Source organism: Lissotriton helveticus, chromosome 4_1 (assembly GCF_964261635.1).
Source record: "Lissotriton helveticus chromosome 4_1, aLisHel1.1, whole genome shotgun sequence".
NCBI classification, from domain to species: domain Eukaryota; kingdom Metazoa; phylum Chordata; class Amphibia; order Caudata; family Salamandridae; genus Lissotriton; species Lissotriton helveticus.
In genome coordinates, this window is record NC_136063.1 from 516,060,267 (window position 1) to 516,087,956 (window position 27,690).

Genomic DNA, 27,690 nt, shown 5'->3' on the forward strand with positions numbered 1-27,690 from the left:
TTCCCATGATGCACTGGGCCAGGGACAGACTAATTTGCATTCAGCCAGGTTCTGAAACTGGGATGGTGCAATGAGCTAAAAAACGGTGTTGGATCTAGCCCTGATCTTTTGACTGGGTGAGAGTATTCTGCTTAATTCAGAGACTCTGTCCCTCACCACCCCTTGTTGTAAATATTTTTGTCCACCCTAAGCGTGGAAGGGTATACTCAGACATGAGTCCCTTGCTCATTGCACCATCAGGATTCAAGCAAGCCGGGCCGAAGACGGCTGTAATGCCAGAAACCGGTCCCCGGAAGCTTGTTTCCTTCCCAGTGTAAGAATTGGCTTTTGTAGTCTGGTCTGCCCTGTTCCCATGATGCACTGGGCCAGGGACAGACTAATTTGCATACAGCCAGGTTCTGAAACTGGGATGGTGCAATGAGCTAAAAAACGGTGTTGGATCTAGCCCTGATCTTTTGACTGGGTGAGAGTATTCTGCTTAATTCAGAGACTCTGTCCCTCACCACCCCTTGTTGTAAATACTGTATACCTAGGCTGTTGATAATTTATATTTGAATGGTTGCTTCTTGCAATTTATATAAACCTTTTGTAAATTGTTCACTGTACATAGTCACCTTTTGGTTCCATTTTCACTTGGGGTCACAATGCACAAAGTGTTGCGCTTTTTTAATTTAAGAAAGTGTTTATACTATTTACTGTGTGTCTATAAAAACGTTATAGAGCAAATTGTATTGAAAGTTCATTTTGCCCTCTGATATTATTAGGTCCTTTACAGGCTTATTGTGATTGTACATATATATTGCTTACATTATTTTACTATTATCCACTGGAACCACAGTTTTCCTATATATAACCAGTACCCTGGTTCCTTGTGAGTAGGGTTCCCCTGTCCTTAGTTGTGACAATATTCTTTGAGGCTGCAGATCTAGTGCAGGTCCAGTGTACATGGTGGCTGCAGTGGTATCTTTTTAGATATCATTAGGCATTTGGTATGGAACAGATCTAGCTCCTGAGAACAATTGGACACTATAGATAATTGATTTTTTGCAGCAGGAGCCTAACAGAACTCGTGACTCGCCAAACACCCGACTTGTTAGAATTAGATGAAGGTACTGCTGCCCTTATTTGTAGCAGCTGGAGAATGGGTTGCGTTATTCAGAATAAGAGTCTGACCTGTGCTCAGAGAAAGTTAACTTGGAGTGCAATATCCTGAAGTGCAATTTAACCAGTTGCTGGTCTTGTATAAACAGGGTTTCAGTTGTGGAATGTCTGTAGAACAAGTGCCTGTGCTTGGAAAAGTTCACTGCAGACTTGTCCTGTAGTGTGCAAAGAGGTTTACAATATTTTCCCTTTTTGAGATTTGAACTGTGGGTCTTCATTTGTGGACCAAGGGACCGCATGCAAATTGTACTGACGTCCGTTAGCTCAAATGCAGCTGGCCAGTTCAGAGTTTTTCCAGCTACATAACGTTTTCCAGATCACTGATACCACATGGTGCACTATGTGTCTTTGTAGAACTCAAATTAGATGCAGGCATTCAGGTTGTTTTTTCTCAAAATATGTGATTTAAATAAAAGTCCTGAATTTGAAATACAAATTCTTCAGCTCTGCCGTTATCAAATTTGGTGCTGAGCGAAGCTTCTCACATGCTGGTAATTTGCAAATGGGGGTGCATATTTACCAAACAATTTGATAAAAGTCCTATTTTTTATCCTTTTCCTGATTTTCCAATTTCTGGATCTTTGCTGTACTTTCATTGCATTTATTTTTCTTGTGAACGTTGTCATTGTTTTCAATATTTTCTTTTCAATTGAGTTTAAGCTTACATTTTTAGTTCTTGATTTTTTCTCCAGGGGTTTGAAGCAACTTATTTAACTTTGATTTTTGCAGGTAATATTTTTTATACTGTTTTAATATTGATTCATTATGTCACTGATTGCTTACGGCTGGTATTTATTTTATTTCCCATGCCCTTACTAATTATTTAGGTAATGTTTTCATGTAGTGGTAGTCTGCCCAAGATGGGCATTAGTGCACTTGGCCTGATAACGACAATAGATAAAATATGTATCTTTACAAATAAATTGTGGAAGAGATTAATATGAGGGTACCCAGTTTGGATTAAAATAAGTGGTATTGGAGGGGTGGTTACACAGGAAGAACGTTGGATAGGCTGTGAGCTTGCAGAGATGAATTGTATCCTCTCTTGAAGCTGTCACTAAGGTGTAAAATTTCATGGTGAAAACCAGATGACAATGAGAATTCCAGGTGTAGTTATATATAAAAAAAAAACAATTAAATAAGCGAGCTTTCAAGTTTTTCCTATTTTGAAGGATACCTTAGTAAAACAGGTTAAAGGAGCATAACCCTCTTTTGAAATTCCAGTATGTCGGCTTTTTTATGCTTGAAATGTCAACATTCAGGTGCAGATTTTAAAGTAGAAGTCGTTGAGGAATACACTTTAATGTACTCTTACATGCCTTGGTGAATTGGCCCAGAACGTCCAAACTTACTTTGAATGAAATTAAATGAAACGCAGATTTGTATAGCGCAGCTTATCACCCGGGAGGGTATCCAGGCACTGCCCGTAGGCACAGGGACATTACATGATTTGCCCAGAATCACAGAATGTTGAGCTGATGCCAAGACTCGAACCTGATCCCGAGCTCTGAAGTCAGAAGCTCTTGCTGTTAGGCCACATCCTCTCCCTTAATAAAAGTGCAAAGAGTGCATAATCCTTTCAATTTGTACTAATAGCATATAAATTATTCCCCGAATAGTCCCCTATTCCCCTATTATTTACATTTTTTATATTGTGTGGCCAGTTCACAAGGGCATGAAAGAGTATGTAAAAGAGTGCTACAGGAATGTGACTTCTGTCCTTCAAAAGGTCTTTGTGAATAATCTCCTCTGTATTTACAAGATAGGGTGAGTTTGTGGCTAATGTTGTTATATTTATTATATGAAATGACTGCCATATGATATTGCATATTTAGTAACTGATTTTAATTCCTAAAGCTCTTGAAAATTTTAGGAAGACTGTGCTTAAAGAATTATAGTTTTGCCACAATTTGTCTAATGTTTCCTTGCAAATGGCGAACCCCCACAGCCAGTGGGCTAAGGTAATGCGTGTCTGTCACTCCACAAATAATAATGGTATATTCTATTAGAACAACTTCAGAACCGCAATATTGTGGCACAAATAATGTGGAAATTGTGCTTTTAAATTCACTGTTTGTCCTTATTTCTGAACATTTATCAGACGGAGAACCCTGAAAAAACCCTCATTCACTCTATCAATTAGAGGTGGGTATTGATACCCTTATACTTTCAATGTTCGCCAGCTACCTCTGCACATAAAAGATGGGCAAAGCTTCCTTATTTAAACCTCACTATCTAGGAGAGGACTACAGGACATTACCAAACAGCCTAAGGTCTCACATAATGTGATTGTGTAACTCAAGGTGTAAAACTAAGCTTGATCTTGATGTACTTGCTTGATTAGCAACTAGTAATCCCCACAAATATGTTTCCCCTTGCTTAGCTGCTAGGTTAGTATGATACACATACTAGTGCCACATGCAGACATCTGACTTGTTTCACATGAATCCCCTCGTGGATTCTTGTGAAACTAAATCTTGCTGGTCTTTGTATCTCTGTGGGTCAATCTCTATGGGCATATATTCCTCAGTATTACAATAACTATTGCATTGTTTGAGCAACACTCAATAAGAACAGTCACCCAATGCCATCAAATATTAACCTTGTTAAAACTAAGCAACATGGTTACACTGCGTTAATTAATGCTCTGGGGACCAGTTTAATTACCCTGGTAGCAGCAATACTATTTAATATGTGCGTCTGTATCCAATAAATTGATCCTTTCTTCCCTCATGACTTATAGAGTGGTGCCCACCATGAAGTCCAAAGATTCCTAAATCAGTACAACCTACTGCTCAAGATTATACTAAAGGTCTTATTTATACAAGTAGTTGGACAGGCAAAAGGGAGCCAAAACCAATGCCCATTTGCCCTGAACTTTCAGATTGTGGGTTTTTATCACCATTCTGTATTTAACCCCTTCCATGCTCATGAAGAGCCCAGCTCGTCATGAGTCGCAGTGGAGCTGTGCTCATGACGACATGGGCTCGTCATAATGGCCGCGGCCCTCCCACGCGTGATTGATTCCCCGCCTGTGCAGGAGAATTAATCAGTGGGCGGGGTTGTGACAAGCCCAGCTCGTCATGAGCACAGCTCCACTGTGATTCATGACAAGCTGGGCTCGTCACGATCTCCGTGGCGCCGCGGTCCTCCCTCCTCCCCCCGGCGCCGTGGGGGAATTTCCCCCACGGCGAAGGGGCTAAGAATTAGGCTGACTTTGAGACTGAATTAAAAATGATATTAGAAAACAAAGCATATGAAATGGCAGTAGAGCCAAGATTGCTACATGTTAACCAGTGGTTGGTTAGCTTTCCTTAAGCATACAGCTACATCTTTGGAATTAGACACGGTTGTAAATTGGTCAAAACAAATGGGAGGCAATGTAAACTGTCTCATTCGAAAGAAGCCGGTTTAAGGGACAAAGGACACATCGCAGAAAATATAACTGCACTAGTTTAATTGCTGCAAGCTGCTGCATCCACTCCCATTCCCATCAGGTGTTCAGAAATGGCAGAGCACAGCCATTGGGCTTGCATACACAACAATCACATTAGTGTTATGCCTAAAATCCACATGTTCCTTCTGAGATTCTTCAGGTCTTCTTCAGGTGCCTAAAGCTCTTCAAGGTTTGTAGCCTTGAGTATTAGGCACATTATAGGAGTGTTCACCTTTTTACCAAGGCTATACAGAGTCATTGTCTCATAAAGACAATACGTTATGAAATTAAAGAATGTATAGCAACAGAAAATTAGGTTCTTTTCTACAGATCTATAATATGGCATTATCATATTTATGCTAAAAAAATACTGCCACTGGTTTGGTGACTTTTTATATTGCAACCTGCAACTCTGTATGCTCGAAACACAGGTGCATGCAGTGGTGGGTAGTACGGGTACTTTTGGAATAATACAAATCTGAATGTCGCTACTGTTCGCTTGATGGGAAAGGGTTCTCTCTCCACTGCTGCCTAGTGCTGATCTAATTTTTTTAAATCGTATTTTCCTTTAAACATCTCGATAGCCACTTTCCAGGTCAGATTCTGTATCATTTGCTTGTAAATAAATGGTATTGCTAAAGTCAGTTCCCTCCAAACAGACGCCTGCTAGAGATTACTGAGAAGATGTGGAGAGGCTGTCAAAGATGCCTCAGAATATCAGACTGGGACAGATGGTTATGCTTCTATTACATCCATCAGTTCTGAGGATCACAAAGAGTAATGGTGATGCATCCTAGGTAATGGCTCATCATTCACTGGAAGAAATGTAGGTCTGATACTGGTTAGACCCAGTTTAGTTTACTCTAGACTCCTGACAGCGTAGTTTATCGAGGCCTGAGCCTACTTTTAAATATTCAGTCCATGGATATTTCTCCAGAATATGGGATTAAGCTGACGTTTGCCTTTCCTTGGAAGACTAGGGATTATTTTTCCCATTAGCCTTTTCCTTCTAGAATTCTTAAGTTTACATTATCTAGACAGGTTACCACATGGTATGTGTAAGGGTATCAATCAAGGTAGTAATTATTCCCACACTGGGCCCATGGACCTCTCCTGTAAAACCATCACCAGATATAGCATTGATTCTTATAGGGGTAAATCTACTACGGAGCTTGTGCTTATCTCCAGAGAATGTGTCTCCTTACACCTGTACGCTCCATCTGCGAGCACTCTGCCCTCTGTGAACCCTGTGTTTGCCATCCAAATCCCCCCAGGTCTTGGTAAGTCAAAGAACCCTGACATAGGAAGAGTCAGTATGAGGTAAGGGGTCAGCCCATGGTTGTAAAGAGGGATAATCTATGCTCCATTACAACTCCACTCATCTTCCAAGGAGCACAAGTACATACCTTGAGGTGGACACCTGCTTACTAACATAACATAAGGTGTATTTGTAAAGGGCAGATTCACCTTTGGCTCTCTTGGCACTGCCCCCAACTCAACAGTACTCATTTTATCGACCTTAGAAAGATGATTGGCTGATTAGAACCTTTGACTATATGGTCAAACAAAGGAGCCTGAAGTGGATACATTAGTCTATTGAGCCCCTGTACCCATCGCAGGTAAAGAAACACATCTACACTTGGGATTCGTTTTCAGGAGAAGATAGTGCATAAATCCCCGCTACACAAGCTTTTTTTCAATTCATGTGCATCAATGGAGAGGGGTTAGTAACCAGCCGCGGCCGGCAGTGAGAGTAAATGCAGGGTGGTGACGTGGGGAGGGGCAGGGTGGGGGGTAGTGATGTATGGATTACGGAGTTTTACAGGTAAGTAAATATTTAAAAAAAGAAAACAAATTTCGTTGCGTGCACTGCATCGCATTTTGGGATGCAGTGAACAAAACGAAATTCGTTTTATTTATTTAAATGTTTACTTACCTGTAAAACTCCGTAATCCATACATTACTACCCCCCACCCTGCCCATCCCCCTTCCCATGTCATCGCCCTGCGCTTCCTCCCACTGCCAGCCACGGCTGTTAGGGAAACATCCTTTACAACGCAACTTTTACCACGCAGTGCCTTTACGACGCAACTATTACAACACATGTCATTACAACGCATAGCGCTGGGGGCGCTCTAGGATAGGAAATAGATTTAATTTACTATCCAACACCTTCCCTACTATCCACGGGGACTGGAGTTGGAATAGTAAATTAAACTATTCACTATCCAGCATCCCTAAGCGCTATGCGTTGTAAAGGCATGCATTGTAAAAACTGCGTTGTAAAGGCATGCGTGGTAAAAACATGCGTTGTAATGTCATACATTCCGGCTGTTAGTAACCCTGTACATAAGATGGAGGTGGGCTGCTGAACACTAAACCTTGTTTATCTGATCAGTCCACCATACACCATACCAGGGAAGGAAATAGGCTATCCGAGAGACCAAACCCTGGAAGTATAGTCAAGATAGTGGGGCCCCAGTCTGTTAAGCATGAAAATCTTCTTGCGAGTTGTAATATTGTCCTCAATTTCATCGGTGTTCCCTTTGATCTGCCATGTTCCTGCTGCTCAGCACTCAGTTGTCTAGCCAGCCAGAGGGCTCCATTGACCCTTGTGGTCTACCTACAGCCCTACAGCAGGATGAAGTACCTCCACTGTAACCCCATTTATGTGCATGATCGGCAAGAGATTGTCTTCTTGCCTTACAGGTCTCTTTTTTTTTCAGAACAAATTTTATTGGGTTTTAGCAGTTGACAGAATAGAAAAGAAACACTGCTTCCATGGAAGCAGGAAGACAGTGAGCTTATAAGTGCAATTATAATCAAAGTATTCAATCAACGTTCCCCCGAACCCCCCTCCCCGTAATCCAGCCCAGTGCCCACCCCCCACCCTGCAGGTGTTTACATTGTCCAGAACAGGAGTGTAAGTATCTCAATAATAGCATGTGGTTCAGTTCACTCAGGGGCATTGTGAATAAGGTCTAAATCAGAGGCCCGAATTGCCGGGGGGTCTAGTAGCAAGCCCCTATAGTCCGCCCATTTCTTCCAGATCCGATAGTGCTTCTTGGGGCAGCCCCTGGCCTCAAAGATTGGGCGTTCCAGACCCATGTTGAAGTCCATGCCTCGCTTCCATACCCCTACCAGCGGAGCCCTGGGGGCTTTCCAAGCTTGGGCTATGTCCCTCTTGGCCACTGTGAGACCCAGAAGAAGCAGATGTCGTTTGTATCTATTACCCCCAATTTGTTCCATAACATGAAGGAGACCGAGTTTCGGTGTGCGGGGGAGTTCCCATGCTAAAACTTCCTCAAGGCAGTCCCACACGCCAGTCCAAAATGTTTGCAGCCGTACACATTCCCATACCGTATGTAAGAAGGAGCCTATCGCACTTCCACACCTCAGACACTCCGGGTTTACAGGTCTCTTTGACACTGTTGATAGTGTTGTGTTTGCTTTCTGTTGTGTTGTTTATATGTTTTTTCAAAAACAATAGAGGAAGTGTAGAGGTATTGACAGAATCACCCTCCAATTCAATATGCATAAACAAAGAGATTCTATCAATGTGTGGTGGTTTGAATTTTTTTATTTTTATTTTTGTGGGTGATGAAAAAAGTATAATAATAAACTCTCTCTTCGGGTGGTAAAGATGAGAGCACAATGTGCTTGTTAAAATACCCCTCACACACTAAAAAAATCCTTTAGTGTCATGCTTCATCATTGGGGTCTTCCCGTCCCTCTACGGGGCGGGGCGTGCTACGACCTGACGAACTACGCGGGAGCACTTTTAAGGTGACAGAGGCTATGTGACAGTGCAAGGTGAGTGGTGTCAGTGAAGTGTAGGGACCTAATAATGTGTGGGAATTAAAAAGCTAAAAATCCTCTGGCTAGTGGAAAAAACCGATTTATTCACTTCCCTAGCTGGGGACGTTAAGAAGGGGGTTTTGAGGTAGAGCAATTAGCTAACTACCTGGTCTACATGTTTCGTAAGCAGTCCCCTACTGCTTACTCATCAGGACCTTCTAATGGCCCCTACTAGAAAATGCTCTGTTTCTAAGTATGATATGCCTACAGTCCTAAAAACTAGCAGTAAAAATCCACTGTCAGTTTTAGCTTCAGGGCATGAGCTGGCCCAAGGGAAGCAAGATAAAATTTATCAAAAAAGTTGACCTAAATGTGGTCTCTGTAAAGAAAAAGGGAAAAAAAGGGGGAAGAGAGAAAAGCACAAATTTATACAATTGTATCTATAATTTGTCTTTAAGCACAAATTAATATTAGTGCCACTAGTCCCACTTATCATTCATATTAGCCCAACTGATAAAGAATATACTTGAGACTTTATGGACAAAGAGACGGTTCAATTTGCCATCCCCTGGATGTTCGTTTTTCTTGTTGACCGAACATCATGTAGCCCCCTGTAATTAGGGCTGGTTTCATCTCAACACACGCACACTCATAACTCGATGCACACATTAGCACCACACAGGGATAAAAACGAGGGACCCGATTTTTGTTCGAGAAATTCAATTCCTGCAATATTATTTAGAGACAGTCATTAAAATCCCCATTGGGCACACCCCGGTTTTTTGATAGATTTAGATACATACTGCTGTGGCGCATGTTGTATGCCCCATGAGCTGACAGATGGTAGGTGTTCACCGCGGTAATCTGCAAGAGAGAAGCCGCGCCCTTAACGTCAAAAAACACAAAACACACAAACATATTGGTTCCTGTCTCGTGGGCCAAGTGTTTAAAGACTTTGGTCAGGGTCTATTACTCACAATTTCCGCATAAGTATAATGCCTTACTCCTACCCGTACTGCCGCTCTGAAGAATAGTCGCGTCTGAAGTTTTGCAATCATATAAGCTCCGCTAATCGCCGTGGTCGCGTTAGGTGTGTGCTGGCAAGACTAGCGCGCTAACCTAAGATGGCCGCCGTCGATGGAACGGAGGGTGGTGCATTACCGGAAGTCTTTCTTCCGTTTTTATTTCGTTGCCAAGAGACCTGAGCCCAAACAATTTTTATATATATATATGCTCTATAGTCCTCGTTAATTATTGCCGGTCGGTTGATTTAGTCCAGGTGACAGTTCTAACGGTGTCTATAGTGGCTGACACTCGTATCTAGCATATAAATAACGGACTGTTTAAGAGGCTGGATTGACACTGTGGGGGGGATCGAGAGGCTTTTGCCCAGATTGTGTGTTAGAATCAATAAAAAGATAATGATTATAACGGTGTCTGAGGTAACTGACCATAGTGTAAAAATCTGGCATATAGCGGGCTAGTCAGGGGCTAGGTAGAAATATAAAATTATATTTATAAAAACGGAGAGAGTTTTACTGCGGACTTGTGTATTAAGGTGAATAAGCTTTACAGCAGTATTATAGTATTGCGTGGTATCCATTGACTTAATAGTGTCATTTAGGGAAAGGGGGTGTTTCCCTAGACCTAAGGGGGGTAAACTCCCCAGACGTGGCAGCGGAACTGCCTTTGGACTATATCTGTGATTATGATCAATCAAAAACAGGTGTTTATCCATTGCTGGGCTCTCGGGGTGGCCAAAGTTTTTAATAAAACACATGGGGAAGGAGGTACCCATCAGTGGAGAGTAGGTGTGCAGGATCTACAGATGACCCCACGGTATTTCATCGTTCAACCCATGCTTATTGGACTGGACACGAAACACCCATCTTTGTTCTTTTTCCAGTAGATGTTTCTCGTTGTCAATCTGTTCTATCACAGTCCAGGTTATGTCTTCAGGTTTATGCCCACTTTCCAGGAAGTGGTTGGTTAGTTTTGTACTTGACTTCTTGCATTTGATTGTACTCTTGTGCTCACCTATTCTTGTATTTACAGCCCTGCTGGTCATGCCGATGTACTCAAGATTGCAGGGGCAGGTGATTAAATATACAACGTTGGAACTGTTGCAGTTGCTGAAGCTTCTCTGCTCCCATTTTGTCCCATTGTTGAAAGTTAGTGTTTTACTCTTTTTGGTGAGACAGCATACCTTGCATCCACCACATGGGTAGTGTCCTTGTACAAAACTGGAGTTACCTTGGGTATTAACCTTGTTTTCCTTAGGTCTGGTGTGTACCAGTATATCTCTCACACTCTGTGCTCTTTTGTGTGAAAACATGGGTTTCGGGATTGCAAGACCTCCGCTATTGAGAATCTTCCAATTCTTATTAATGATCTTGGTTACTTGATCCGAACTCGTGTTATACGTGGTAACACATATGGGTCTCTGCACTTCCACTTTTTTCACTTTCTCTTCAAGGAGGCTCTCTCTGCAGTTGTTCCTGGCTCTTTTGTAAGCTTGATCAATGATCCTTTGAGGGTAGTTCCTCGTTTGTAGTTTCTTCCGTAAATCATTGGACTGTGATTTAAAGTTGGCAATTTCGGTGCAATTCCTGCGAAGTCGCAGGAACTGGCCGTAGGGTAAGTTGTCCCTCAGATGTCTAGGATGGAAGCTTTGGTACATCAAAAGACAGTTCTTTGAGGTGCTTTTAAAGTGTGTTGTTGTCATTAATCTGCCATTTTTAGGAAAAATGTTCAGATCAAGAAATACCAGATTGTTATTGGTAGTGACACTGGTAAATTTCAGGAACTCGTCTTGGTAGTTGAGCCACGTGAGGAACTGCTGAGCGGTCTTATCATCTCCATCCCAGATGATAAGGATATCATCGATGTACCTCTTCCAGATCATGATGTTGTTTCTGAATGGGTTATTAGCACTCAATATCCTTGTTTCCTCAAGATGGTGAACATAGAGACCAGCTATGCTTGGAGCAAATGCGCTTCCCATGCAGGTCCCATGTTTTTGAAGGTATAGGGTACCGTTGTGTTCAAAAAAGTTCTCCTTTAGTGCCAAAGAGCAGCACTCCATCACCACATTTCGTGGAGTTTGATACTCCCAATCGTCTGCGAAGAGAACATCTTCGATTATTGCCAGGGTTTCATTGTGTGGCAAACTGGTGTAAAGACTCTCTACATCACAGCTGATTAACAGCTGTGTGTTAGGATCAAATGACACCTCCTCGAGTAGATTCAGCACATCCTTGGTGTCTCTAAGGTAGGTCGATGTCCTTTGTATCATGGGTCTTAGAAATGCGTCTGCAAATCTAGAGACTGGTTCAAGGACCGACCCAATCCCCGATACGATAGGTCTACCCGGGGGATTCTCTAGGTCTTTATGAATCTTCGGTAAGATGTATAAATAAGGGGTTCTCGGGTTCTTTTGACATAGAAACTCCCCTTCTTTTTTGGTGATCCAATTATGAGACAGGGCCTCTTCTACCATTGTTTGGATTTTGATTGTTATTCTCTCCGTGGGGTTGGTCTGTAGGATCTCATAGTTTCTTTTATCCTGTAGTAATCTTGTGCACTCTTTGTCGTATTGTTCTCTATTCAGTAACACGGTTGCACCCCCCTTGTCCGCTGGTTTTATGACCACTTCTCGGTTGTTGCTCAATTCTCGAAGTGCTTGTCGCTCTTCGTTCGAGATGTTCTGGAAGACTCGTCTCTGCATTGGATCGAGGATTTCAAGATCTTTCATGACCGTTTTCTCGAAGGTCAGGAGTTCGATGGGGAGTGTGTTGTTCATAGGAGTGAAGGTAGATCGTGGCTTGAGTCCTGTGTCTCCTTGTTCGTGGTTATCCTTCTTATCTTTGAAGAAGGCCTGGAGTTTCAGCCTCCTTATAAATTCCTGAATTTCTTTACACAGGTGGAATTTATCCATGTTGGCAGTGGGGACATATCCTAAGCCTTTTTCTAATACTCTTTTTTGCGACTCAGATAGCTCCGTGCCTGTGAGGTTTACCACTAGACTCATTTCTGATTCTTGGACGCACCTGTCATACTCCTGGTTGACATTCTCGGAGTTCCTTCTTCCTCGGTGTTCCAGTGTACGGAGTTGCCTCTCCGGTTCCTCCCCTTGTTCTGTCCTCGGCGTGCCCCTAAAAAAGGAGCCGAGTTGTCAAAATATCCATAGTCTTGTTGGTATCCCCATTGTGGAAAGGGGCCATTTGGATGTTGAAAAGGCGGTGGGCCATACTGTTGTGGGGGATACATCATCGGCTGAGGGTAGCTATTCCATCCCCGCATGCCACGATGATTGGGTCGTCGGAAATTTCTTCGTGCGCCCTGGTAGCTAGGGCTTTTGTTGCCACTTGAATTGGAGCTGTTGGATCCAGCATCTGATGAATCATCATTAGAGATATTGTCACTTGATGGTTTGTAATTGTCCTTTATGTAAGGGTAGATCTTTTCTTTCGTCCACCTACTGGTGTCTTTTTTGAGTTTCTCGTATTTACTTTCTTTGAGAGTTATTTCAAAATCATTCAATGTTTTATTTAGTTCGTCAAGATATTTCTTTAGATTCGCTGGAGATTCATAGCTCTTGAGACGTATCTCTATTGCTTGTATCTCCACTTTTAAATCACTTGCCAGTCTGCTTGCCGTTTTAATGATCAGGACGATCCAATCTCGTGTGCATCTCCACGAAATTTGTGACCAATCAATTTTGAAAGTTTTGTCCTCGAGAAATATAAATGGTTCATTCTGAACTACAAGGCCCGCTGGAGCTGTATTGACCTTCAAGTACTCGGACATTAGTAGCCCATGGATGGCAGTTTTGATTTGGGTTCTCCTCAGTTCCTCCAGTTCATCCCAGTCACTATTTTTTGTGGAGGGGCACCCGGAGTTTAGTCCTTCAAAAGTCCCCAGAGTGGCCATTAGATTAGAAATTTCATCCTCGGTGAATGCGAGGCCTAGGTCGGCCATTCTTTTACCAGAAAATCGGGATTCCCTCTGTCTTCCCTGCGTTAGATACCGTGGAGTGCAGAATCACAAAGTGGTGTGGAGAAATGAATCTTTTTTTGACTTCCACACTATGGTCAGTTACCTCAGACACCGTTATAATCATGATCTTTTTATTGATTCTAACACACAATCTGGGCAAAAGCCTCTCGATCCCCCCCACAGTGTCAATCCAGCCTCTTAAACAGTCCGTTATTTATATGCTAGATACGAGTGTCAGCCACTATAGACACCGTTAGAACTGTCACCTGGACTAAATCAACCGACCGGCAATAATTAACGAGAACTATAGAGCATATATATATATAAAAATTGTTTGGGCTCAGGTCTCTTGGCAACGAAATAAAAACGGAAGAAAGACTTCCGGTAATGCACCACCCTCCGTTCCATCGACGGCGGCCATCTTATGTTAGCGCGCTAGTCTTGCCAGCACACACCTAACGCGACCACGGCGATTAGCGGAGCTTATATGATTGCAAAACTTCAGACGCGACTATTCTTCAGAGCGGCAGTACGGGTAGGAGTAAGGCATTATACTTATGCGGACATTGTGAGTAATAGACCCTGACCAAAGTCTTTAAACACTTGGCCCACGAGACAGGAACCAATATGTTTGTGTGTTTTGTGTTTTTTGACGTTAAGGGCGCGGCTTCTCTCTTGCAGATTACCGCGGTGAACACCTACCATCTGTCAGCTCATGGGGCATACAACATGCGCCACAGCAGTATGTATCTAAATCTATCAAAAAACCGGGGTGTGCCCAATGGGGATTTTAATGACTGTCTCTAAATAATATTGCTGGAATTGAATTTCTCGAACAAAAATCGGGTCCCTCGTTTTTATCCCTGTGTGGTGCTAATGTGTGCATCGAGTTATGAGTGTGCGTGTGTTGAGATGAAACCAGCCCTAATTACAGGGGGCTACATGATGTTCGGTCAACAAGAAAAACGAACATCCAGGGGATGGCAAATTGAACCGTCTCTTTGTCCATAAAGTCTCAAGTATATTCTTTATCAGTTGGGCTAATATGAATGATAAGTGGGACTAGTGGCACTAATATTAATTTGTGCTTAAAGACAAATTATAGATACAATTGTATAAATTTGTGCTTTTCTCTCTTCCCCCTTTTTTTCCCTTTTTCTTTACAGAGACCACATTTAGGTCAACTTTTCTGATAAATTTTATCTTGCTTCCCTTGGGCCAGCTCATGCCCTGAAGCTAAAACTGACAGTGGATTTTTACTGCTAGTTTTTAGGACTGTAGGCATATCATACTTAGAAACCGAGCATTTTCTAGTAGGGGCCATTAGAAGGTCCTGATGAGTAAGCAGTAGGGGACTGCTTACGAAACATGTAGACCAGGTAGTTAGCTAATTGCTCTACCTCAAAACTCCCTTCTTAACGTCCCCAGCTAGGGAAGTGAACAAATTGGTTTTTTCCACTAGCCAGAGGATTTTTAGCTTTTTAATTCCCACACATTATTAGGTCCCTACACTTCACTGACACCACCCACCTTGCACTGTCACATAGCCTCTGTCACCTTAAAAGTGCTCCCGCGTAGTTCGTCAGGTCGTAGCACGCCCCGCCCCGTAGAGGGACGGGAAGACCCCAATGATGAAGCATGACACTAAAGGATTTTTTTAGTGTGTGAGGGGTATTTTAACAAGCACATTGTGCTCTCATCTTTACCACCCGAAGAGAGAGTTTATTATTATACTTTTTTCATCACCCACAAAAATAAAAATAAAAAAATTCAAACCACCACACATTGATAGAATCTCTTTGTTTATGCGTGTTGTTTATATGCTCAGGTACATTTGGGTTTGCAGATACTTTTTAAATACAGCAGACATACGAAATATACTGTTTTGGTTAGAAGGATAAGACCCTCCTATATGGACAACAGTGTCGGTAGTCTTAGAAAATTGTGAAAAATAGGTTGTGATACTTGAAATTTGTATTGGTTCTGTGTCTTTTTGGTTCCAGGTACATTCAGAGCTTTGCCAAGAGATGGACTTCACAAACATTAAAATTGATCACAGATATTATAGTTATTTAGTCAAGGGCAGAGGTTTCATGAATCTATTTTGTTGTTATAACTTCTCTGAAAGTGTGCAGTGATCCCTTTCTGATAGCTCTTCTCATTACGTGTATCACGTGCTCATTTTACTGTACTGTGTGACATGAGTGTTGTGTCTAGTATTGTGTTTCAAATGTGTTTGTATTTTTAATTTGATTTGACTGTTTAAACTGTAAATATGTGATATAAATATCAGCATTGAAAGTGTTGTTGGCACACTTATTTATATGCCTCTCTTGACTTAAGCTTTGGATTGCTCAGCCTTCTCTATATATAGAATAAAGGTTGCCTATTTGGCTCACACGTTCTGTCGAATACATTTTAACTATTGAACAATATGGAGATAACCTTGATGCTCAGACACTGCAGCTCCCATCAAATTCCAAGAACAAACAAATCAGACTTTAAATAAAGAACTGAGAAATGCTTAAAATACTTAACAGATAACCCCAACAATAGAAATATATGCATTTGTTTCATTTAGATATGTTTCTTAGTAGTTCTCAAAGACTGGGAGCAAAACAGTAAGGAATGTATCTTAGCAGAATTTCTGTTTGAAGGAAATCTCTAACTCTTAAGGGCAGGCAGGCCAACTTCCAAATATCGTCTTAATTGTAAAGTACAACCTTTCAAACATTTAACATCACGGAAGTCACATCACCATCGTGTAAGTACTGTTAAAGCAATGAGTAATGCACTGGACAGATAATAGGTGGTTCAAGACTTTGAGTATTATACTACAGTTCCCAAAACACATTGACTGAACCATTTACCAAACTGTCACACAATGCTGTGCTGCACCCAAACGTTATGTGATGTGTTGCGTGACAAGGAAAGAGCAGGGAAGCATCATATCTTCTAAGATATGGGACTATCCAGAACGCTCCCTAGTGGTGGTGTACAAATAGGCTGCTGAGCATCTCAAACACACCTTTGTGTCATAGTGCTAGGGTGTCTTTGTGAGACTAGAATAGGATTATGTACTGAAAGGATGTGCTTCCATTAGAAAATACAGTGGTTAGACTAACTTTAAAACTTTTTCTACGTTGGATGCATGTTGGACAGTACCGCACACATGCAAAGTGGGAAACGTTAGCAGAAATAAAAGAATTTCGACTTCTAAATGCCTGTTTTCAAGTGTGTTTTTTTTTTGGTACAAAACCCTGTCTGGGAGAGGTGTGGTGCCACGGCCAGGGCGACGGATGCTGGAATCTGGGGAACATGGTTCGACCCCCGGCTCCGGTGGCAGGTTAGCCCAGTACCATGTGACTCTGGGCAATAGCTTGTTTAATCTTCCCGACGGCCCCCAGCGCCTATAGACCCTTACGGGTGATTGGTCGCGCTTTACAAATGTGGATTGTTTTTATTATTATGTCTACTATTGTTAGTAGATAGAGATTTACGTCAAAAGCCATATATGGTTACGCAGGAATGCTCATGTACCACTAATGGAATGCCCCCTTGACTGAAAGGAAAGCAAAGCAGCACTTTGTACTGCTTTGCATTACTTTTAGGCAACTTTCCAGCACAAAACAAGTTTTGCAGTGGAAAGTTAATAAAAAATGATTTTGCGCAGATTTGAGTCACTTTTGTGATGTAAACCCAGTATAAAAAGTTTAATAATCTGCCCTTACATCTTTTAGTTGAGCTTGGTGCTTAACTCATAAGATAAGAAGTGATGACTCAGTCACAAACTGCTCCCTCTCAAAACGTCTTCCTGCTCCAGCCGTCTCTTCTTTCTTCCTTCCATCTTTGCTTCCTCTTTTCTTCCTTCATTCACTCTCTTCACCACCAACCAGCTTTCCCGTGCTTCTCCTCCTGGTTCAGACATCTGTCATCTTTACTGAGTTTATTGCTTGTTCTTTTCTCCCTTCTGTGAACTTATTCTCATCACAATTTTCATTTACTTTTCCCATCCTCATTTACATAATTTTCTTGTTCCTCTGTTGTCTCCCATTCTTCAGTACCTAATTAACACTAGCTCAGTGGTGATTAGAGACAACGTTCTGATATGCCAACAACACGGCTCAGTAAGATAGCATTCACCAATAACACCTGCTGTGACCTGTAGCTCACAAGTGTGTGTCTCAGCAAGGCTAACTCAAGATTCAGGGCTCCTTTCATGGTTGGTTAAACTAATACTAGGCCTGGGCGTAATTTAATTTGTGCTGGAGTAGTCAGAGTAATTTCAATAATTCTCTGTTAGTCTTTGACGAGGAATTGCTGATAATAATGCTATTACTCCAGCACACATAATTAAGAGTAATTTGAGGGAAAACAATCCTACAGCAAAAGCATATTCAGTGACCACGAGTGGTCGCTCACTATTCATGTTTTGCTGCATTTAGCGCTATTTCTTAGCACAAAATGCATCTTCCCATCCATTTTGCATGCATGGGTGCATTATTGTGACTGTGAAAAAGGCTTTATTTCGATACGTAAATATCTTAAAAGCAATACATTACAAAATGCAATTTCAAGAATTAAAAAAATGACATACAGTTATAATTTCATAAAACAGTCAGATAAAAATACAATGCATTATTATAATTATTATTATTATTATTATTCCCACTTATAGCTCACGGCTACCCCCAACGGGGGGGGTGTCCCGGCGCTGAATGCTGGGATTAAGTTGGGGGGAAGTCCTACACCAAAAGCACATTTAGCATTATTTGTTAGAGAAAAATGCATTCTTGCACCCAATTTGTATGCAAGGGGGCATTTTGTGCTATGAAAACTGTGGTGAGTGCCGGTAGTACTTTGGGGGAAAACCCTATGTCTAGAGGACATTTAGCAAGCATGAATGGATGCTTATGCCTGCTGTTCGTGTTCTGTTGCATTTAGCGCTATTTCTTAGCACAAAATGCATTCTCATGCCCATTTTGGAAGTGAGGAGGCATTTTTGCATTAATGCAGAGTTATTCCTCTCGCATAATAATGCGACTCTCGCAAAATATTTAGGTAATTTTGTGTGATTATGCTACACTGAATTACGCAAGTTACACCAACCCTAATTAATAGGATTTTAGGAATGTTTATTACTCACTGCTCTTACACACCTCAGCAGTGCAGCATGACACACTATATAAAAACAAATGACTGTTCTTTAACTATACAATAAGATAGCAATGACTAGCTGGTGCGTGGGCACTTTACTGTGGACAATGTAGTAAACAGCCTGACCAAAGGAAGAGATTGCAAACCCCCTTACTCTTTACAAAATGGTAAAACTACATTCATATGAAACACATGAACACGCTGGAAAGCGACTGCTTGTATCTTTAGCTGTTCGAATCCCTCCTGCTTCAAACCCTGTGCATTTGAGTTGTCATTTAAATAATAAAACAAAAAGGTGCTACTTTACTTCTAGCTAGAGATCTCCTGTATTAAAAGTGTTACTGGCATTAATATATTATTAAAATAATGTTTATCACATATCACATTTATGGTTTTGAAAAATCACACATTCTTTGTGTTGTCTCCTGTTCCTTAGGCTTCATCCTTGCATGCAGAAAACACGGAGTAAGTTGTGGCCGTCCAACAGAAACCAACATATAAAGCTGATCTGCAGGCCTTCTTTCCCTTCCAGAGGAGACAAGACCCTTAATAGTCTACCCCAATGGAGGGGGGTGATCAATGATCCTTTTGCCACGATGTAGTGGGTGCCACTGTCTATAGGATTAAGCTAGTCTGCAAACTTTCCTTCCCTTCAAGAGGATTCAGGCCCCCTTTTCTCCCCCTTGTCAAACATCCATTTCCCCCATGTGATGTGTACCACTGCTTATGGGATTCATAAAGGATCTCAGGAATACTGTAGAAATCTACAACAGTTGGAGATGTCCTTCAATAATCTACATGGTAGGAAAAGGTATATTTAAACCTCTCAGAAATTAGCATTTGCACAGTTAAGATTTATTTTATTTTTTTGTCCACTGAAAATATTTGTTCTCTGTGGAGAAACCCCTTCCACTACACACCCATTAAATATGGGGGAATTTCCTTCCCATTCTCACTCTTCTAAAAATATATTTATTCCTGGTTATCACGGGCATACATTTGGGTAAAGTATCTGCTAGAGATATGTGAAAATTCAAAAATGTATGAGTTTTTAGGTAGACCATTTACAAATGCCCACAAATCCACTCCTGTACACATTTTAAGTAGAAAAACAATAACGATGGCACTAATTCATCCCTTTGCACACATGAAACAAACCCAATCCTGATTGTGTGATTCAGGATTAGGGATGTTCTTTTACAAAGCTGGCATTTTGCACATAATAAATTCAATGTACACGTGCAAAATAGTTTTCAACTCTAGCCCTAACTGAAGCCTGTTCTATGAGCTCCTAAAACACCACAATTCCTGTTTGTCAGCATTTCCTGCAAATCCCTGTAAATTACCAGGCCAGTCATAGATCTATCAATAACTTAATGAGTCCTTAGAAACCAATCATTCCACATAGTGGTCCACGTTAAGTCAACAACATTTACCAGCAACAAAGTCGATGGCCAAATCTGTAGAGGAGGGACCAAATCACATTTGAAGGTCAGAGCAAAATGAATCATTTCCAGTCTAAGTCCCAGTAAAGTATTTACAAAGGCAGCTTCTTTCAGCTGTATTTTCTTACCATCATATGTATAGATATTAAGATGGCGCGGCTCAGGATAGAAACAAGAACAGATCAAGGACAGCATGGATAGCTCCTTCATTTTTTCTTTGTAGGCTAAGGGTAAAAAAAAACACAGGGTCAGTAGGTTCAACATCGTTATGAGCATTTGTTTCTAACACAGTTCATTTAGTGTACTCTCTAAGAATAAAAGGACTAAATTAAAAAACAGAACAATCGCTATAAAAACAACTGAAAACAATTGCTTAATTTTTATGAATAATTAGCTAATTTAGTCAATTCATACAGCACCATATTTTCAGGTCCAATGCAGAACACGTATGATGGTCTTCTATTCTAGCATTAATGAAAACTTTGATCTAAAAAGCCTTTGGATTTTCTTTCAAATTTTAACCCATCGCTTCTTATATTTTTCATGATTCTGTTTCGTGTGTAGGACACGTCTGTGAATATTGGAGCATATTAACAGACTATTCTAGTCCTATTTACTGCGTGGATGACCCTATTACCTAACTCAGTTGTACTTATTATATAGATCCCAGAATGATGTGAGACTGAGGTTCCCCTAAGGTTTCAATTCTCCAGATTTACTGATGTTGGAAAATGGCGCGCACTGATAAACCACCCCAAACTTTTTGCCTTCTGCTGACCAGTGCAAAAGTGCATCTGCTCTCTCCTCTAAACATGGTATAATTGGTTTACAGCTGTTTGGCATATTTGATTTGCTTGAAAAACTACAATGTTAATAAACAATAGACGTAGGTTTTCTTAGATGTGATTTTTCTTTTATTCCAATATAAAGTGTACAGGCAAAACACAGTTGTTCGCAGCCGACGCGTTTCGTCCTCAAGGGACTTCTTCAGGGCAAGTTGCTTTGGGTATTTGCAATCGTCGTACTGGATAATAAGTTCTTTATAGAAAGTTGTTTCCAAAGATCTTTTTAGTTAGTAGTAATGGGAAGCCCTAGGCTTATCTGTACATGCGAATTTGAGAGTCAAAATTTCAGTCGTCTTAGACGGTTTAGTTGCCTCGTCAAATAAACGGCTTCCTTCCCGAGGTACGCCCTACCTCGGAAAGGAAGCCGTTTATTTGACGAGGTGTGAGACGAAGAAGGAGGATGCAGGGAACTTAGGACTTGAATAAGAGTCATCCTTGAGGAATTTATCGTTTTCCTACTTTCCCTCCTTCGAATACTTATCTATACAACATAAAGAAAGATATAGTGCAACTAAACCGTCAAAGACAACTGAAATTTTGACTCTCAAATTCGCATGTACAGATAAGCCTAGGGCTTCCCATTACTACTAACTAAAAAGATCTTTGGAAACAACTTTCTATAAAGAACTTATTATCCAGTACGACGATTGCAAATACCCAAAGCAACTTGCCCTGAAGAAGTCCCTTGAGGACGAAACGCGTCGGCTGCGAACAACTGTGTTTTGCCTGTACACTTTATATTGGAATAAAAGAAAAATCACATCCAAGAAAACCTACGTCTATTGTTTATTAACATTGTAGTTTTTCAATTGTGTGGTGCACCTTTGCTTTTTTGTATTTACTGTATAAGTTCTTGGATGAACTAGCATTGTGACAGTGGGTGTTAACCAATGTGCACACACCTTGCCCATACAAACCACTAGGGGCGATTGTATAAATTGGGGGTGATTTGTGTTAGGTGCTAAAAGTAGGAAGTCTCCACTGTCGCTTTTGTTTTTTGATATTTGATTTGCTTGCGGACTGAGAACCAAAACCGGCATGGCAAAGTGCTCGGCCGGCCCACTGGGGGTGCGACCGAGCTCTTTGCCAGGGCCGGTTTCGGACGATTTTGTTACACGGCGGATTTTGCAGCAATGCTGATAAAACGGCCCTGTAACAAAAACAGCCCCAGGGCCCCAAACCGGCCCCCACTCTTGCGGCGCACCGGGGGATTGCCTGGTGCCCACAACGGCCAGTCCGGGCCTGCCCTTGCAACGTGTTATACCATATACCAAGGGCCTGTAAAATGCTACTAGTGGGCCTGCTGCACTCATGTGCCACACACAGAAGAAGCCTTTCAAACCTGTCTCAGGCTTACCACTGCAGTGCATGTGTGTGCAGTTTACTGGCACTTCAACTTGGCATTTAAGTCTACTTACCAAGCCTTTAGCAACCTCTCTATTACATAGAAGTCACCTCTAAGGTAGGCCATGAGTAACCCTAAGGGCAGGGTGCTATGTAAGTAAAAGGTAGGACATGTTCCTTTATGTTTTGCATGTGTTGGCAGTGACAAACAGCCTATTTCATTTACACTACTGTGAGGCCATCCCTTCTCGGAGTGGAGTCTTTTTGTGATATATTCATAGTGTTACTGTGTGTGTATTGTTGCATAAATACTTTGCACATCGCCTCTTTAGACAAGCCTGCCGGCTCTGTGCCAAAGGGTGAGCACAGGTTTTCTTTTGGCGTGTATCTAGCTTACCCTGACTAGGATTGTGGTCCCTACTTGGACAAGGCACATACCTCTGCCAACTGGAGACCCAATTCCTAACAACCGATTATACACAAACCTCTAGAGTGGATGTATTACTCCACTGAGCTATCTCACCATTCAAATCATAGTCCAAGCAAGTATAAAATGTCATCATGTAAAGTGAATAATCTATATTTTTAAAATAATAGACCTCCAACGTAATCACTCACATTACTATGAATTTACAAATAGCAAAAGAAGAAACTGTTAAATCTCAATTTTCTGGCATACTCTAAATATTAAACAATTGCAATTGGTTGGTTGAACTGATGGGAGTTTCCTCTCCCTTATGTGTCAGATGTTAGCAAATCTGTAGTCGTTCGGTACTTGGAGTGAGAGGCTTGACTGCTCAGAGTCCTCCAGTGCACAGTTTGATGCACTTCTAGGGTTAGGATGTTATTACCAAGGGTGTTGAGCAGGCATAATGTCAGCCATTGGATAAGCGGACAGAGATTAATCCATGGGACAGCAGCGGTGCTTAATTTTTGCCAGTGGTAATGGGTGGTAGGTACCAGCACTCATTTATTTGGCACAAGGTCTTATTTTTCTTCATCAAACTTTGGCCCAGAGCAAGAGGCAGATAGGCTGCAAGGGGAGAATGAAGGAGGAAAGAATGACAGTAATGGAGGAGGAAAGAAAGACAAAAAAACAGAGTCAAAGGGAGTAAATGGGGATAGGATGTGTAGGGTTGTGATAGAAAGATGCACAAGGTGGAATTATTACCAGGCAGTCGGCAGCACCAGTTGCGGGCTCGTAATAAAAATGTTCGGCCCCATCACTGATTATTTTACCAAAGGAATCAGAAGCAATATAGAACAAGTGTGGGGCCTGTAGTTATTTTGGTCATGGGACACAGCATTGTTATTTGATAAAAGAGACCTGCTTTGTTTCCCCCAGGGTAAGCCCCCTTACTCAGTTATTATGGGATCCAATCAGAAACCAAACTGTGCTTTGCTTTCCCCTTGACTGTGCTTGTTTCATCTTCTTTGTGCCTTACCACTTCCTAATCCACTCCCCATGACCTTCTGCACCCTGTTGGCATCCGTCTTCCGTTGTTCTGCCAACCCCTTTCCATCTACTGAGCCCAGTACTCCTCCAGCATGGTTGCCCCATTCTCTTTCTGCTCCCTGTCACTGCACACTGCCCGACTCTGTGCCCGTCTCACTTCCCCTTGAGTCCTCGTATCAATGCCTTTCCCCAAACATTCCTGCTTCTGTGCCCCTGAACACAAGCCCAACTCTTCCCGCTCTCTCCTTCACTCCAGCTCTGTGTCTCCTCGACCCATCCTGTCTCCTCATTCAGAAGCTACTGTAATTCCTTCCCAATCCAATCTCTGTTGTGCTTTCAATTACATTTTATGTTGATTAAATAACTTGTTGCCAGAGCTGCAAAAGAATGATATTGTAATTATGTTTCTTTCAGAATCATAGTGATACCTGTGAGATTTGCTCCCTACAAACTGATCTCCTCTATCGGACAACATATCTCAGTCAGACAACATACTTTCCTCAGAGCTTGTCATGCAGTATTTTCAAATTAGCTTTAGATGCAAAATATGTTTGCACAGATATAAAACAAATCGAGCAAGAACAGGCATGGGGAGCAAAACCAGTCCAAAACACAGAGGTAATTCTGTCAGGCTTCCTGAAGAAGTGGAAATAGCAACTTTTCCACCAGTTTTAAGTGGGAACACTACCCATCAATGATTTTACCACTAAGTGGTCTAACTCGAACATCAACTGTAGTAACTGCCCTTTCTGCCCGGGCAGGGCTGAAACTGTGGTCCATATTTTATTTGCTTGCCCAGCGTATCAGAACCCGAGAAGTCATTGGTTGAAACCTGTGTGTTTATTAATGGGGATCAGGGACCACTGTGAGGTTCACAGATTATTAAAAACCGCAGTGGATGGCCCTCTAGTGATTGCATCAGCCAAGTTTTGGGGCTGGGTATGGATGATTCGCTGGTCTTTAGGGAGGAATAGATAAACTTCCCTCATCATGCACCTTTTATGATCGCCATTACATATGTTCTTCCTTCTCATTTTTATGATTGATTGATGCTCTTTTAAAAAAAGGATTTAGCTCTCTGCCCCGCTATTTGGGTGTGCTTTTTATAGTGTATTAAATTATTTATTCTTTTAACTTTGTGTACATGAGAGATCTTCCCAATCCTGCTGTTGTGACAGTGCAATGTTATTGTTTAACCCAACTCCTGTGTTTGTACTGTGATGACTTTTGTGATTTCTTTTAAAATCGAAATAAAGTTTATAAATTGGAGAAGAAAAAAATTGGAAATAGCAACCTTGACAACCTGGGACGTCTAACAGTCCTAGTATGGCAGCCTCTCCCAGGTTTCTAGAAGTCTACGTTCTGAAAAGAGCTCTTCTATGATTATCTACTTATGTAAGGGAGGCTGCATGCCAAGAAGGATATGTACCATAAAGAAAGCCTGCAAGGCTCCCTTGAGCTATGACTCCCTTCTAAGTGAGTCATTGGCACCAAAAAGATTAGGCGAGGTGAAGCATTAGGAAGCATTACTGCCCTCCATCTGCATTAGAACAATTTCTACTTCCTAACAACCGCTTCCTCGTGCTTTCAGAAGATTTTACCGGAACATTGCTCACACTTGATCAAACTGAATCACAGCACTACACTGTTTTAATTAACAAAACAAAAACTGGTGGATTGTGCAGTGCTCTTGTGCTGACACCTTTAGAAAATCATACAGCATTCTCATTCACGTCAATTCACCAAGGGGCCAGTGGTAGCAGAAGTGACATCACACACCATTTGACTCTTACTTTCACTCATACATCCTTGCTTGTGGATACACACACTCATTTATCACGTACAAGCTCTCTCTCACACATAACCACACTGTCACTCATACGCCTGCACACAACATACATTTAAACGCATTTCTTACATACCTCAGCTGCCAGGGAGGGCCCTATTCCAGCTATTTGTACTCCATTTTTATAACGCTAAAAGCGAATAATGTAACATTCACTATTAGTGTAATACAAAAAATGACCAAAAACAAGGAAAGTGAAGGCCAAACCAATGCCCATAAGGACGGGCTGCCCATGTGTTCTGGCACCGATTTTGTGACCTAAGAAGCCAGGGGTTGCAAAGGCAGTGCAAGGGGTCACAAGCCAGGGATCACACCTGTGGACCCTGGTGACCACTAAATGATGCCCATGAGCATTTTCAAAAACTCTTGCTTGAACTGCTTTATTCTTTATGTTTTTTGACAGAAATATTCATGACAAGTTGGTGTTGAATCTGTTTTGAAGCGTCTGTGCTTTGGGATAAGTCTAACTAATATCTATAATGTCTGTATTTTCAACAAGAGCCCAATATCCTCTGACGAGAATGGTGATTTAGGAGCAGAGAGGAGCTTTGAACAAGTATTGTATGTGCACCAGTGCTATTCTGCACCATCTTCAATGATGGATGTTCAACATTCGTCCATGATTACCAAAGCCACAAGGGAACACTAGTGACTTGGATGTGGGCTGTGAATATCAAAGCCAGTTTATCAAAGGGCCACAAAATTGTGATCAGAATATCTTGTGATCAGAATATCGATTGACAAAATATCCAAAGGTAAATTTGTAGAGATTTTCTGTACCTAACTCAATATATACATACTTTATTGATATATATATAACTTCAAGGTAAGTAGATGTGGAGTTAAGAATAATAAATCCATACCTCCCTCTGTGCACTCTTTGATATTTTGTCCCTTGATATTATCGTCACGATGTTAAGATAATATTTTGGCTTCGATATTCCCTAACACAACTGGCAGTATGTAGATAACTTAGATATCTGCATGTACATTTATCTCATGGGACTATGATAAACGTGTCATGGCTCCAGCTTGGTCAGCAAACGCTGGACACTTCTGTGACACATCTGTGAACATAATGATATGTAGGATGCAATGGCCTTAATGTTGTGATGGCTGAACAGTTCAGGCTGTGAGGCCACAAAAAAGTGGACATGGCAGACGTTAAACACAGCAAGTCACAGGAACGTGTAGTTTACAAGAGATGTGTTCCACATAAGTAAAGTTATTTATAGATTCGTTTTTCTAAACTATAAGCCCAAGGTCATAACAATAGAAATAATTGAGGGTTAAAAGGCAATATTTAGGCGAGAATAATGCTAGTAAACATGGCTTGCCAATGAAGATATATGCATGTATCAATGACATTTGTGTTACCGGAATTCTAAGCCCTTCCAGCATGGTATATATATCATGACAGGAGAAATTATGAATTGGCCATGCTATGATATAATAAAGTATCCATCCATTGAGGAGAAAGTAGAGATGCACATTATTCAAAATTATCCTTTTTCTGCTTTATTTTCTGTAGACCTGGTCATAAAATGTGCTTGGATGCACCCAACGTGTATGTTATTATGGTATGTGCTATGTGCAAGAGGTAGCACAGCACAATGCTGTAGTCTCTTAGCATCCTTTTGCGCCAGTATATGAGAGGGAATATGGGTGATCGCTCTGGAGCCTCATCTCACCAGTCCAACAATGCCCCAGAAGAGCTCCCATTCTGCACCCATGCCACTCTTGGCCTCTCAGTGCAGGCAACCAACATATTTTGAAGACAGAACCAATTTTGTAAATGTTTTTAATGAGGTAGAACCTATTTTGATTGAAGCTAGACTCCAGCCATCATCTGATAGACTTTTAAGCTGTTAAACTATTTCTAGTTCGAAAATAAAAATAACTTCAAAAAACACCCATGCTCTGTGCATCCTATATAAATCAGCAGTTGAATCCAGTCCCAGATGCTGACAGGATTTGGGGTATGGCCAGTGCTTAATTTGAGCTGGTGGTTGTCGGAGGGGCCCACTGGCACTCATTTTTGAGGACTGGCACTTATTTCTCCTCACTATATTTTGATGAGGAAAAATAAAGCAAGACAGAGAAAAACGCAAAAATGGGAAAGAAGTTGGAAAAGAAAGACGGAATAACATTATCAAAGATGGAAACACACAAGAAAGAGTGAGATAAATGACCAGTGAGGGTGT

At 41.4% G+C, this 27,690-nt stretch overlaps 1 protein-coding gene across 1 annotated transcript in view; it reads right to left on the minus strand.

Moving 5' to 3' along the window:
• Positions 1–27,690, minus strand: part of STMN2 (stathmin 2) — a 175,886-nt gene that overhangs the window by 51,571 nt on the left and 96,625 nt on the right. Inside the window, exon 2 of the mRNA XM_078687115.1 lies at positions 20,124–20,219. Within this exon, the coding sequence (XP_078543241.1) occupies positions 20,124–20,219 (96 nt within the window). The remainder of the gene's footprint in view (positions 1–20,123; positions 20,220–27,690) is intronic.